The sequence below is a fragment of the Grammomys surdaster genome, unplaced genomic scaffold (assembly GCF_004785775.1).
Source record: "Grammomys surdaster isolate TR1022 unplaced genomic scaffold, NIH_TR_1.0 333, whole genome shotgun sequence".
Taxonomy (NCBI): Eukaryota; Metazoa; Chordata; class Mammalia; order Rodentia; family Muridae; genus Grammomys; species Grammomys surdaster.
The window spans coordinates 194378-208691 of record NW_021604752.1 but is presented as its reverse complement, the minus strand read 5'-3'; the positions used below and the strand labels follow the sequence as shown (position 1 = coordinate 208691).

Below are 14314 nucleotides of genomic sequence, written 5' to 3'. Positions count from 1 at the left end.
CTTCATGGAGTCCCACAAGTTTTGGTATGATGTGTCCTCATTTTCATTGAATTCTAAAAAGTCTTTTATTTCTTTCTTTATTTCTTCCTTGACCAAGTCATCATTGAGTAGAGAGTTGTTCAGTTTCCATGTGTACGTGGGTTTTCCATTGTTTTTGTCATTATTAAAGACCAGTCTTAGTCCGTGGTGATCTGATAAGATGCAAGGGATTATTTCAATCTTTTTGTATCTGTAGAGGCTTGTTTTGTGACCAATTATATGGTCTATTTTGGAGAAGGTACCATGAGGTGCTGAGAAAAAGGTATATTCTTTTGTTTTAGGATGAAATGTTCTATAGATGTCTGTTAAGTCCATTCGGTTCATAACTTCTGTTAATGTCAAAGTGTCTCGGTTTAGTTTCTGTTTCCATGATCTGTCCATTGCTGAGAGTGGGGTGTTGAAATCCCCCACTATTATTGTGTGAGGTGTAATGTGTGTTTTGAGCTTTAGTAAAGTTTCTTTTATGTATGTAGGTGCCCTTGCATTTGGGGCATAGATGTTCAGAATTGAGAGTTCACCTTGGTAGGTTTTTCCTTTGATGAGTATGAAGTGTCCTTCCTTATCTTTTTTGATTAATTTTGGATGGAAGTCGATTTTATTTGATATTAGAATGGCTACTCCAGCTTGTTTCTTGGGACCATTGGCTTGAAAAATTGTTTTCCACCCTTTTATTCTGAGGTAGTGTCTGTCTTTGTCACTGAGGTGTGTTTCTTGTATGCAGCAAAATTCTGGGTCTTGTTTGTGTATCCAGTCTGCTAGTCTGCGTCTTTTTATTGGGGAATTGAGACCATTGATGTTAAGAGATATTAAGGAAAAATGATTGTGGCTTCCTGTTATTTTTGTTATTAGAGGTAAAGTTATGTTTGTATAGTTATCTTCTTTTGGGGTTGTTGGAAGATTACTTCCTTGCTTTTTCTAGGTTGTAGTTTCCCTCCTTGTGTTGGCGTTTTCCATCCATTATCCTTTGAAGTGCTGGGTTTGTGGGAAGATATTGTGCAAATTTGGTTTTGTCATGGAATATCTTGGTTTCACCATCTATATTGATTGAGAGTTTTGCTGGGTATAGTAATCTGGGCTGGCAATTGTGTTCTCTTAGGGTCTGTATGATGTCCGTCCAGGCTCTTCTGGCTTTTATAGTCTCTGGTGAGAAGTCTGGTGTAATTCTTATAGGTCTGCCTTTATATGTTACTTGACCTTTTTCCCTTACTGCTTTTAGTATTTTTTCTTTGTTTTGTGCATCTGATGTTTTGATTATTATGTGACGGGAGGTATTTCTTTTCTGGTCTAGTCTATTTGGTGTTCTGTAGGCTTCTTGTATGTTTATGGGCATCTTGTTCTTTAGGTTAGGGAAATTTTCCTCAATGATTTTGTTGAAGATATTTACTGGCCCTTTAAGTTGGGAATCTTCATTCTCATCTATACCTATTATCCTTAGGTTTGGTCTTCTCATTGTGTCCTGAATTTCCTGGATGTTTTGAGTTAGGAGTTTTTTGCTTTTTTCATTTTCTTTGACAACTGTGTCAATATTTTCCACCGTATCTTCTGCATTTGAGATTCTCTCTTCTATCTCTTGTATTCGGTTGGTGATGCTTGCGTCTGTGACTCCTGATCTCTTTCTTAGGTTTTCTATCTCCATGGTTGTTTCCCTTTGAACTTTCTTTATTGTTTCTATTTCCAGTTTCAGATCCTGAATGTTTTTGTTTAATTCCTTCTTTGTGTTTTCTTGCATTTCTTTAAGGGATTTCTGTGATTCCTCTTTAAGGGCTTCTATCTGTTTACTTGTACTCTCCTGTATTTCTTTAAGGGAGTTACTTAATTCCTTCTTATAATCCTCTATCATCATCATGAGAAGTGATTTTAATTCTGAATCCTGCTTTTCAGGTGTGAAGGGGTGTTCAGGGCTTGCTATATTGGGAGAACTGGGCACTGATGATGCCAAGAAACTTTGGTTTCTGTTGCTTATGTTCTTGCGCTTGCCTTTCGCCATCTGGGTAACTCTAGTGGTACCTGCCCTCTCTGTGTAAGATTGGAATCTGTATTTCCAGTTATCTTGCTTATTGCAGAGCTCCTCGGAGTCCAGAGGTCTCTGTGGTCTTATGCCCCTAATCTCCCGGGTGGAAGAACTCCTGGGACCCAGGCCACCTCTTGGATCTGGTAATCCTTCTGTTCTGAGTGCAGTGGCTCCTAGGCTGCTCTGAGTGCAGTGGGTTCTCGATGACTCAGGATTCAGTTTCAGCTGCTCTGAGTGCAGTGGCTCCTAGATGACTCAGGATTCAGTTTCTCCACAGGACAGGAGCAGACCAACTCTGTGTCAGCTGCTCTGAGTGCAGTGGCTCCAGCTGCTCTGAGTGCAGTGGGTCCCTGATGACTCAGAATTCAGTTTCAGCTGCTCTGAGTGTAGTGACTTCTCGATGACTCAGGATTCAGTTTCTCCACAGGACAGGAGCAGACCTACTCTGTGTCTGCTCCAGTCCCAGGGACCAGGCAGGGGCCGAAGGGAAGTGGAATTCCGGAGGGGCGGGGTTTGGGTAGCTGCTGTGCCCTGGATGTCCCTGGCTCCCAGATGTTTTTCTGGGGCTTAGGGAGTGAGATGGAGTTCTTACCAGCTGCTCTGAGTGCAGTGGCTCCTGGATGACTCAGGATTCAGTTTCTCCACAGGACAGGAGCAGACCGACTCTGTGTCTGCTCCAGTCCAAGGGACCAGGCAGGGGCCGAAGGCCAACTAATGGTTTTTAAACCATTAATTACCATGTTTTACTGTCATTTTATATATAAAGTTTAGAACTGATGATATTTGATATTGGCCTCCAACAGTCAAAATTAAATTCCTTCTAACAAACTTCTAACCACTTCTGTTTTATTGATTAAAATTAAAATAATTCTATAATAATTATCTAAAAACATACTACACATTCAAAGAATTGACATTGTTCCAAAACTGTATTTTGAAATTTTCTTTGAGAATTTTATGCAGTACTGTGGTTTTATCCTTTTCCACTTTCCTCTCTTCCCTCTAATCCCCCTTCCTGTGTCTCCCCTCCTTCCTGTGTCCCTCCTCTCAAATCCATGGCCTCTTTGTCTTTAATAATTTTTATTACATGTATACATGCATATAATGTATAGCTACAACCTGCTGTGCCCATCCAGTAACTTGTATAGATGTATATTTTAGGGCTGATGACATGTCACTGAATAACCAATTAGGATACTCGTTACTGGGGAAGGCTGGTTCTTTTCTTAGTAGTCAATAACTTCCTATAACTCAAAAATATATTTTTAAAAAATTGCTTGTTAGGAAACAATTTAAATTGTACCCACTATATATATGTATATATATATACATATATATATATATATATACATATATATATATATGAATGAAAGGATTTGACAATCCTTTCCACTAGAGAAGAATCATGAATAATAATCATGCAGTCAGAGACAGTCTTAAATTCTGGATTTGGATTATTGTGATCTTATGGAATTCTTTTTTTTAATTTATTGTTTTCATGTACGTATGTATATACATGATGTATGTATACATGACTTGTGTGGATATGAGATATATGTTTCTTTTTAAAAGGAGATTGTTTTCCACTTTCTTTTGATTTTGGATTTTTAAAACAAAAATTTTTTATGTATCTTCACAATGGAGGTATACTTCTAGTTTCTTGGATGAAACTATGTAGGGATAAAATTTTATATTAAAAAATTTGAAAAATTTAAATATTATACAGTATACATAAAATGTACTCATTATACTCCTTAAAACTGAAAGAAAACATGTACCCCAGTTACCCTTGGCAATGGTAGATCTGTGCAAGTGTATGGTGTTATGTAAGCCATCCCAGGATGTTATCTTTTGAGCTATAGAGTTACCCCAGGTACTTCTAAGAAGGAAGAAAATACAGCGGGACAGGTCTCATGGAAAACTCTAATGACCTGAATTCTCTTAACACATAAGACATGCTGGTGGCAAGAAGGAGAAGATGGGATTAGGTTTGTACATTCTTCAAGTCAGAGCTAAAATTGGTTTGGATTTTGCACTGCTCTGACTTGGGAGAGCACGTTTTCTTTGTGTGTCCCATCTTAAGTGTTCTGTAGCTCAGCGAGACTGAGTCATTCATCATCACCGTAGCCACAGCACCTTCCAGCAAGCTCGCTAGCAAGAGTAATACAAAACTCTACTTAGAATAAATGTATCTTATCGTGAATATAAAGACTCCATGGGCCTTTGTCATACTATTTGGGAGCTCATAGTTTATATGCTACAATTACTTAGTGAGGTAAAGGCCCTTGCAGATCTGAATTTTGTGTTCATATATTCTATTAGTCAGTAATTAATTGCACTCTCTTGGATTATTGGCCTGTAATTACATCCTTTGTAAGAGTAGTACCTGAAATTTCTCTGATTTCATTTAGATTATAGACCACTTTCACTGATTATAGGTTCTTTTTTTTTTAGTAAGTTATTTCAAAGGACTTTTCATTTTGAAACTTATTTTATTGAACACATTTTATAAATACATATTTAGTCCTTTAAAACCCCACTGTTGGGGCTGCAGGGGTTGCTCCGGAGGAAAAGTGACCGCACGCATGTGTGAGGAACAGTTTGCATCCCAGTCACGCTAATGCTGAACAGGCACAGCCAGAACCCAGAGAGAAGCAGAGATGGGTGGGACTTGGGAAGCAGGCTGGCTAGCTAGGATTAGCTAATTTGTCAAGGTCTTAGTTCCAGCGACAGACCCTGCCTCAATACACATATGAAAAGTGACCAAGGAAGACCCCAATGCCAACCTCCACCTTCTAGAAGCACATGAACACATATCTGACTTCCACACATGTAAACATACATGAACAAGTACACTCAGACCACACATACAAAAGAACCTCTGTAAATCCTGATGTTTATTCTGTTGTTTGGAAACAGCCAGCTTAACAGAAAAAGACTTAACGTCAGAGGTTTGGCATCAGCACTAGCTACGACTTCCATTACCCAACCATGGAAAGTTGTCAAGTGATTTAACCACTCAAGTTCTCTGTTTCCTATTCTATAAAAGGAGGTGTATCAATCAAGATTTTTCCTTTTGTTTGAATTATATGAGTAAATGACATGGACACATGATTGAACAGGTGTCATAAGAAACAGCAGTAATTCCACGGACATGCCCTGACAATAGATCAGCTATGTCACTGAGCAGCCTCTATACCTGAGACAGACAGGTACAGATTATAATTGATAACTACTGAAGGGAAGTGCAGAAATAATCTTGCAACTTTTAGCAGATCATGAACATCTTTAGTTACAAAGATGGAACAAATTGTAACAAAGGGTTGCCCTCATGAGCCCCTGAGAAAACGGAGTTCATTAACAAACAGGAAATCTGCCAGATATCCTGGGCTTCCTTCTCCTAGGTAATCAGAGTCAACAGATAATCACTTACTCCAGGCAGTTTGGAACACTTCATTCTAGACTTAGCTCTACACAGGGTGGTGGGTCACTACTGAGAAAACCACTCCTCTCTCTGATCCCTGTCTTTTAATTTCTTTTATTCCTATGATGAGGTATCTGATCTCACGTCCCCAGTTCCAGCTGAGAAAATAGGGCAATATACACTAGGTTGTTTTAAGTCGGCACAATTCTGTTTGAAATATAAGATTTCTAAATTACGGGTATCAGAAACATCTTTGGTGTCTGACAGACTTAAGGTTTTTAGTCTCCCCTTTTCATGTGCATATCCATTTAACACTGCTTCTCTGATTAAATTAATATCTTTAGTTCTTACCTGCTAATTTTTCAGTCCAACCTATGCTAAAACAAAGAAGAAAGGATCAATTTGAGACACTAAAATGGTTCACTCTAGGAATGGATTTGAGGGGCGGGAGAGGGGAAAGAGGGAGTGAGGGGAAGGAAAGAAAGGATTGCCAGAGCAGATGGGGAGGAAAGATGCTAATCAATTTACAAGCACGGCTCAATTAAATGTAACAAAGTTTATTGGACATAATCTTTCACACTAGCCATTTTAAGAACTTTCTAGGACAAAGGTTCGGGCGTTTTCACATTCCAGGAACAGTCATAAATATTAAACTCGTCCAAAAACTCCAGGTAAAGTCAGAGAAGAAGCATAGCTGTTTTAAGGTCATTAAAGTTACAAAGTTAGCTTGTCCCCTCTTGCTTGGAAAACCTTTTTCCAGCCCTTTCTTCTGAGGTAAGATGTACCTCAGAGGTGAAGGGGAAAGGGGTAAGCTTAGAGAGGTCATGGTGTGTGTGTGTGTGTGTGTGTGTGTGTGTGGGCCTGGGAGGAGAGGAGGGCTGAGGTCAGGATGTAAAGTGAATGAATAAATTAATGGAGGGTGGGGGAGGAGAAAGTTAGGGTAGACTGGTTTTGTCCCTAACTTAAGATTGCGAATTCGAGTTCCTTAGGAACACAGTTGCCAAGGAGAAGCCCCTAGAGTGTCTCAGCTTCACTCCATAGAACAAAGAGTTAGGAGAAAGCTCTGGAAGTAGACCCTTTCTTCCAGCGCACGGGGAAGGGCGGAAGACTATGGGTAGAGAGGGAACCTCTGGGGGAACTGAGGGCGGGATTTGGGGTTAGGGAAGGAGCAGGGGGCCCTCCGGCTCCCCGGGGTTGAGGGTCCCGCCCTCGCCCTTTCCACCGCGGCTTCCCCGTTATGAGGCCGCCGCTGCTTTTGAATTTGGAGATGCAGTGCGGCCCGTTCCAAGCACCGGGTCCCGGGAGGAGCGGGTGTCACGCCGCCGGACCCCGAGCCCTCTGACTCGGTCGAGCCGGGCGGGCACACGCACCTGCCGGGCCCCGCTCGCGGCTGCGCCGACCGCCCGCTCCGCCCCGCCGGCCGCCGTGTGTTTACGTGGAGACGAAGATGGCGGCGGTGACCGCGGGGCCCGTGCAGCCCGGCACGAGTCGCCGGTGAGCGCCTAGCCTTGTCCCGAGTGGCCGCGGAGCTCTGTCCGCCTCGTTCTAAACAGATCTTTCCTCTCCACTGCGTCCCAGCCTACCCTGCAGACGCCATGGAGGACGAGGAGAGGCAAAGGAAGCTGGCGGCTGGCAAGGCGAAGGTAGGAGCGCAGCGGCCGCGGGCCGCGTCTGGAGGCGGTGACCCGGGGCGGGGGCTGGGGGAGAGGCCGGGCCGCGGGGCTGGGGCTGGGCCTGGGGCTGGTGCGGGGGGTCTGGGCTGGGGTTGGGGCTGCAGAGCCGCCCCCTCTTGCTCCCGGTGGAGACCTGATGACTGCACCGCCTGGCTGCCTCGGTTCCTTTCTCCCGGGTGCCACACAAAACCTTCTCTTACCCCGGCTATAACCGGCTAAGGAATTGCTTTGCAGCCTCCACCCTTTCACTTTCTGAAGGGAGTTTGGGGAGTCGGTCAGGCTTTGTGCTCTCCCGAGCCAGTGTTTAGGGTTTTTCTTTATTCCGGGAACACCCCTGCGCTGACCATCAGCCTGCCTTCTTGAGGTGTCACGCTGGCACTCTTGGGTGTGTGTGATTGGCCTGTGACAGCTGCCTCGGCCGTGTCTTGAGTGTGCCACAAGTGCCAGCTGTGAACTTGGCTGTAGGGGCGGTTTTTTTTTTTTTTTTTAGAAGCGGTTCTTTGTATATTCGTGTTGCAGGTCTTTGTCATGGCACGCGCTTTTGTAGTGCGTGGAATGGAACTTCGGAGCACCGAGAGGTTCCATAAACTAAACAACTCCTATAGAATTGATGTCTTAAATAATGTATTTGTTATTATGTATTTGGTAACTTTGATTTTGTGTGGGCATGCTTGTATGGCAAGTCATGTAAACAATCCAGACTTATACGTAGGTATCTTTCATTGGGCTTACTAAATAATTTGACACCGTTATGAATGGAATGGAATGATTTCTTTGTAAAATGACCTGTTTGGGCTTACCTTTGGACCCCCTTGCTCTCTGAAATGAAGTTACCTTTAATATATTACATTGCCTCTTTTAGACCTAATTATTAGCAATATAGACGGAGGTAATTAAGTTATAATTTAAACTGTTTTTCCTATTGTACTTACTGTTTTTATGTCAGCTCAACACAAGCTAGAGTCATCTGAGAGGCGGGAACCTTGATTGAGAAAATGTTTCCTTAAGATCAGGCAGTAGACATTGTTTTACTGATTGACGCTGGAGGGCCCAGCCCGTGGTGGGCATTGTCAGTCGGGGCTGGCAGTCCCGGAGTCTATAGGAAAGCAGGCTGAGCAAGTCAGTAAGCAGCACTCCTCCATGCGTCAGCTCCTCCATTCAGGTTCCTGTTTGACTTCGTCGTCTTGATTTCCTTTAATGATGAACCTTGATATGGAAGTGTTGTAAGCTAAATAAACCCCCTTCCTCTCCAAATTGCTTTGGTCATGATGTTTCACCATAGCAATAGTAACTCTAATCGAGACACCTACCTTCCTTTTTTCCTTCTCTCACATCTTTAACAAAGGAAGCAGGTCAGTAATGACTGAAGGGCCGGACTGGAGAGATACAGTGGTACACGTTCAACGTTAGTTTGTTAAAGGAGCATGTACAATAGCTAATGTCTAGAATATAGTTAGCTGATTTTACTCTATGTAAGGTCAAGATTTAAATGTGTCTGTCTGTCATTCTATAAATGGAGGGAAAAGCCCAGCTTTGCTTCCTGTTGTGCACCCGAGAAACTGACTGGGCTCAGAGCATTGAAGGAATTGGAGGTGTAGCGTGCATTCCTTTGTAAACATGGAGGCTCTGAGGAGATAGCAGATTTCCTCTCCTTGTTCTTGCACCCTTTCTGTTTTAGCCGAGTCTTAGACTGTAGTCTGGGTGAGCCTAGAGTTCCATGTGTAGTCCAGGCTTCAGACTCCAGGGCAATCCTGTGTTAGCTTCCAGAGTGGTAGGATTGTATGTGTGCGAGCTACTGTGTCTAGATAAGATAGATATCTTATTGACTACTTCATAATTTCTGCTGCCTTCCCTAGATCTAGTCTGTACCAAATATGTGTGAGGCATTCCTGCTGAGCTTGGTCTACCTTTACTAGACCTGTCTTATGATTAAATTGCTGCCAATAAATACTTGATTTATCTTTAAAAATAGAATTTGAATTTGGTTTCTACGAGTATTTCTTTGTCTTTCAAAATTCTGTCTTCCTGGGGGTGGGGTGATGATTTGTTCACTGTGTGAACTGCTTGCTGTACAGGCATGGGTACCAGGGCTCATATTTCCAGCACCCACGTAAAGCTGGATGTGGTAGCATGCATCTGTAACCCAGTGCTTGGAAGACAGTGACAGAAAGATCCCCAGGGCTTCTGTCCAGTCCTGTAGCCAAAATACTAAGCTTGAGTTTCATTTGGAGACCCTGTCCCAAAAAATAATATACAAGGTGGAAAGTGATAAGAGACACCAGTCTCTGACTTCTGCAAGCACAGGCATGTGCTTCTCACACAACACACAGCCTTTGGGGACACAATCTCTCTTTCTTTCTCAAAATTAATTTTATCTAAAATATTACTTTTTCTAGAATGTAGCCTACTCTTCCCAATGAGGGTTATATCCGTGTGGCTTATAAGCAGTTCTAGCTATGCACCGTACAGACATTGAGATAACCTATGGCAACATACAGACATTGAGATAGCCTATGCTAATGTACAGACATTGAGATAGCCTATGAAGACAACGTAAAGAAAATAATTTTCTTACTTATCTGAAGGAATATTATGCAGCCTTTATGTTTGTCGAGCCTGAAAGGCGCATGGGTAGTAAAGTACAGCTTGTGTCTTCAAAAGCATTACGTACGTTTTTCATCTGTATAAACATGCTACCTTTAATTAGGAATGAAAAAAAAAAACCTGTTGTAAGTCTGATAGTGACTGGGGGGGTGTAGCTCTGTGCTGCAGTGCAAAGCCCTGGATTCAGTCTACAAAATAAACTTTAAAAAAACTAATTATTTGGCAAACCTATATTGGAGTTCCATTTTATGGCAGAAATAGAAAATACAGATGTGACGTTTGTCTCCGCTCTCAGTGGGTCAAAGGGCAGATATGGGGTGGTAAGTTGAGTGAGGGTGCTCTGCATTAGGGGCTGTGGGGAGTTATCTTTCCTATTTTGGTAAAGTGTTTTAAATACTGCTCATTTCCTGGAACATTAAACAAAGATGCTCTATTATTATGTTAATGCAGCTTATAATTATCTATCGGATAATAATTACTCAATAAAATACTTGCTTGTTGAATGAACAGAATGGGAAATGAGTCCTCTCTGGGCGCTTCTTTGTAAGTGTGGCTATCAGTAATTCAGAAGTCTTAGTCTGCAGTCGTTCATTGCTACCTTAAGGAAGGAATGCATAAAGTCATTTTCCAAAACCTATTTAGAAGCTTGGTTCTCCATAGTTCCTACTTACTGGGCTTGACTATTGTCTTTGATAATTTGTTTTCATAAATCACAATTCTTAAATCTTTTTCTTGGTAACTGATTGGCAGATTGTTTCATTGAAAATTCCCATTCATCTAGAACACATAAATGCTCACTTTAAAAATAACTTGTCATGTATATATTATAGTATATTTTATGAAATGTTTTCTACCAATCTAAATTCAGTACAGGAGAATAAATTATGGTATATATATATATATATATATATATATATATATATATATATAGCGTAAAATCATTCTACAAAGACTTTAAGCTGGGAAAATCACCGCCAGTAAGTAGTGCTAGGTTAAAGACTGTTGGGCTGACCAGCTCAGCCAGATCCAGGGCTTTGGGCTGGCCCATCCCAGTATCTAGCCCATCTGTGAGCTGCTGGAACTCGTGAAATGGATGGTCCTGCAGATCCAAAGCTCAGGCCCTCCAGTGACAGGACAACAGGATATCCTAGAGGAGTCAGTGTGAGGATGACGATCCAGTATGGATGGTGTCATAGAAGCCAGAGGCCTTGAACCAGACCAATGACTTGTAATGCGTATTTCCAAGTAAAGGTGTGTGGACAAAAGGGTATACTGTGGGACACACTTTGACACACACGACAAGATGTTTTCAATGACGAGATGTTTTCTGTGCTTTGATTTTCTTCTTTCTTTCTTTCTTTCTTTCCTTCTTTCTCTCCTTTCTTTTTCTCTTTTCTTTCTTTTCTTTCTTTCTCTCTTTTCTTTCTTTCTTTCTTTCTTTCTTTCTTTCTTTCTTTCTTTTTCTCCTTCCTTCCTTCCTTCCTTCCTTCCTTCCTTCCTTCCTTTCTTCCTTTCTTTTACTGGGGAGGTTGCAAGGGCAAAGGGTGGATACAAAGGGACACAGTCATGAGAAGGATTTGTGTGGGTAATGTGAAAATGACAAAGAATCAATAAAAAGTTAAAAAATGTTATTTCCCCAAAGGTTATATGTACAAACTGATTGGTGGAGATGTGGTGGTGGTTATGTTTATGAGACATACCTTTTGTTTCTGTGAGGGTATTCCCTGAGAGCTTTAACCAGGCAGGAAAGACCCTCCTGACTGAGAGCAGTGGCATCCCACAGACTGTGGAAGGCTAGGGGGGTAATGACTTCCCCTTCCTCTGCTTCCTGTTTGAAACCATGGGCCAACCATTCTGGCTACCATGCCTTCCCACCACGGAGGATGGAGCCCTCTGAACTGGGAGATAGCGTAAACCCTTTCTTCCTCCCTTAAGTTGCTTTTTTCAGGTATTTGGTCCAGTAGCAAGAAAAGTAACTAACATGAAGGATGTCCGGCAGGAAGCACCGAAGTCTAGCACAGCTCTCATTTTTATGGTCCCAAGCCATCTCCCCATCCCCCAAATATTTCTGTTATGATTAGGAAAAAAATTTCAATACTATTTTTAAAAATAATAAAACCTTATCGATATGATCAGTGTGTGCTGTCTGACGTGACTGTCCCACAGAAGAGCATGACAGCGTAACTAGATCTCCAACTGCAGTGTGGTCCTGGATCTGTGTTGCTTTACTCCAGCATTGCTTGTGTCATATGTAGCTGGCGGTTTATATTAGTAGGCATTTGGGGATGCCCTTTTTTTTGTTTTTTAGTGGGAAGTGTCATGTAGCCAGGCTGGCCTTGAACTCCTGCTCCTCCAGTCTGTCTCCAGCACTGCAGATGGGTGCTCCTGGCACGCCAGGTCCCCGTGGATCTCCCTTGCACGTTTGTCTCTTATCCTCTCTGCTGCTCTTAGCTCTCACTGCTGTGGACGGGACTGTCTGGCCTGACTCCTTTCCTTTCCTTTGCTCCTACTTTGATGTTTTAGATTTGCAGCGACTGAAGAACCCAGAAACTGGGGTTCATAGATTAGTTTGTGAAAATTCCAAGGAGAACAGAGCCAAGCAGAGCAGACTTCTCAGTCTTATTTGTTTTTACTTCTTGGTTGCCTTTGGGTTTTCCTGTAGGGTCCTCAGGATTGTAAAAAGCCTGTTCCCTGGAGAGAAAAGACATTACCAGCTTATTAAGTATTTTCAGACTCAGGCAAACCCTGTGTACTATGAAATGGTCAGGAATGGTACCACAAAGGCTGTCCTGTGTAGAACCAAGCATTTCAGCTCCATTTTAAATGACTTACTTTTCCCAAGTAAAATTACTTGGAAATTTACTGTTATATAAAGAGTATTATAATACATTTATATCTTTAAATCATATTAGGAATATTTTTAAAAGCTTGGTACATACAGCACAGTTTTTAAAATGAAGGTTTCATGCCATTAAGGCAGTGCTTTATATAATAGACATTGTTTAGTGAATTAAAGTTCTTGGCTTCTTCATTTAGTAAGCAGCGGTTATGATTTTTATGTGTTCACCAAGCATTTACAGTTTGAATAGTACCAGGTATATGCAAAAAAGAAAAAGGCTTTCTTTTCTTTGGGTTGTTGATAACCAGGGTTTTCATCTTCTGTACAGTTGTTCCTTGCGTTTCATGTGCACTTCTTTCCTGTCTTCCTGTTTTCCTTTAAGCGTTTTCTAGGTGTGACATGGTGTATCTAGTCTAGCATTCTCAGCAGTGCGGGAGTTGATGCCTTAATCATTCACAGCACGCAGACCAGGAATTTCAAGTCATTTGTTATCTGCAGGTCTCACTGAAGTGAGAGAAACTACATTCGGAAAAGCCTGGGCAGGACAAGCTTCTTCCAAGGCAAGGTCTCTGGAATAAACCCCCAGTGACAAAGCACAGGGGTGAAAAAGACCAAAGGAAAAGATTCGCTGTTTGAACGGTCTTCGTCCCACCGAGGATCACAGTCCTCCTCTGGCTGTCCTGCTTCTTTTCTACACGCTGTTACTCAGCCATGGCAGTTACTGTCGGTCAAGCTGAAGGGGCTGGGTGACAAACTCATTTCAGGGTTATCCCATGACAAGAATGGAACAAAGATCTTTTAAAACGATGTCCTAGTTCAAGATTCATTCACTTGATTGTATGTGTGTAAATGTTTTCCCTGCATGTATGTATATGCACATAGTGCATGCCTAGAGCCCTCCAAGTTTAGAGGGTGCTGGGTCCCCTGGAACTAGAGTTATGGGTGGTTGTGAGCCTCCATGTGGATGCTGGAAACCAAACCAACATTTCTGCAAAAACAAGTGCTCCTAACTGCTGAGATATCATTCCAGCTCCGTATATCCTCATTATGTAAAGAAAAAGGTTCAAGCCAGAGCAAAGCTACACAGCACTTAGGAACTATGCTGTGGTGAAATTGAAGTTAACCTTGTCTGACCATGGCACTGAGAAAAAAGTCACCTGCCAAACATTGACTAGGATAGCGCATTTATTTTGCAGCAGTATCCTTCTAAAATTAAAATTTGGAATTCTTTCCAATTGATTAGTATTCCCTTAAACTGCCACCCCTCGCCCCTGAGATGCGGTTTCTCTATGTAGCCCTGGCTATAGTGGAACTCACTCTGTAGACCAGGCTGGCCTTGAGCTCAGAGATATGTCTGCCTCTGCCTCCCCAGTGCTGGGATTAAAAGTGTGTGTGACCACTGCTCAGATAAAACTTTTAACATTTTTACTTGAAAAACTACTGAAAATGTGAAAGTTTGTTAGTTTTTATAAAGGTTGGGTCTCTCTCTCTCTTCTTCCCTCCCTCCCTCCCTCCCTCCCTCCCTCCGTGTGTGTGTGTGTGTGTGTGTCTGTGTGTGTGTGTGTGTGTGTGTGTAGGTCTATGAGAGGGTGAGAATATATGTAATACTGTACTCTGGCCTAGTAGACAAGGCTCTATTCATTTATTCTTATTTGTTTTAAACACAGCTACAGCTCTAGCCTTTTACTTAGCAAGCGTTTATTTAAATTCTTGCAAACTGTGCC

General features: G+C 42.1%; 1 protein-coding gene across 1 annotated transcript in view; it reads left to right on the top strand.

The window, feature by feature from the left end:
• Positions 1-7069: 7069 nt before the first annotated feature.
• Positions 7070-14314, top strand: part of Akap9 (A-kinase anchoring protein 9) — a 140311-nt gene continuing 133066 nt past the window's right edge. Inside the window, exon 1 of the mRNA XM_028778283.1 lies at positions 7070-7117. Coding sequence (XP_028634116.1) covers positions 7070-7117 — 48 coding nt within the window. The remainder of the gene's footprint in view (positions 7118-14314) is intronic.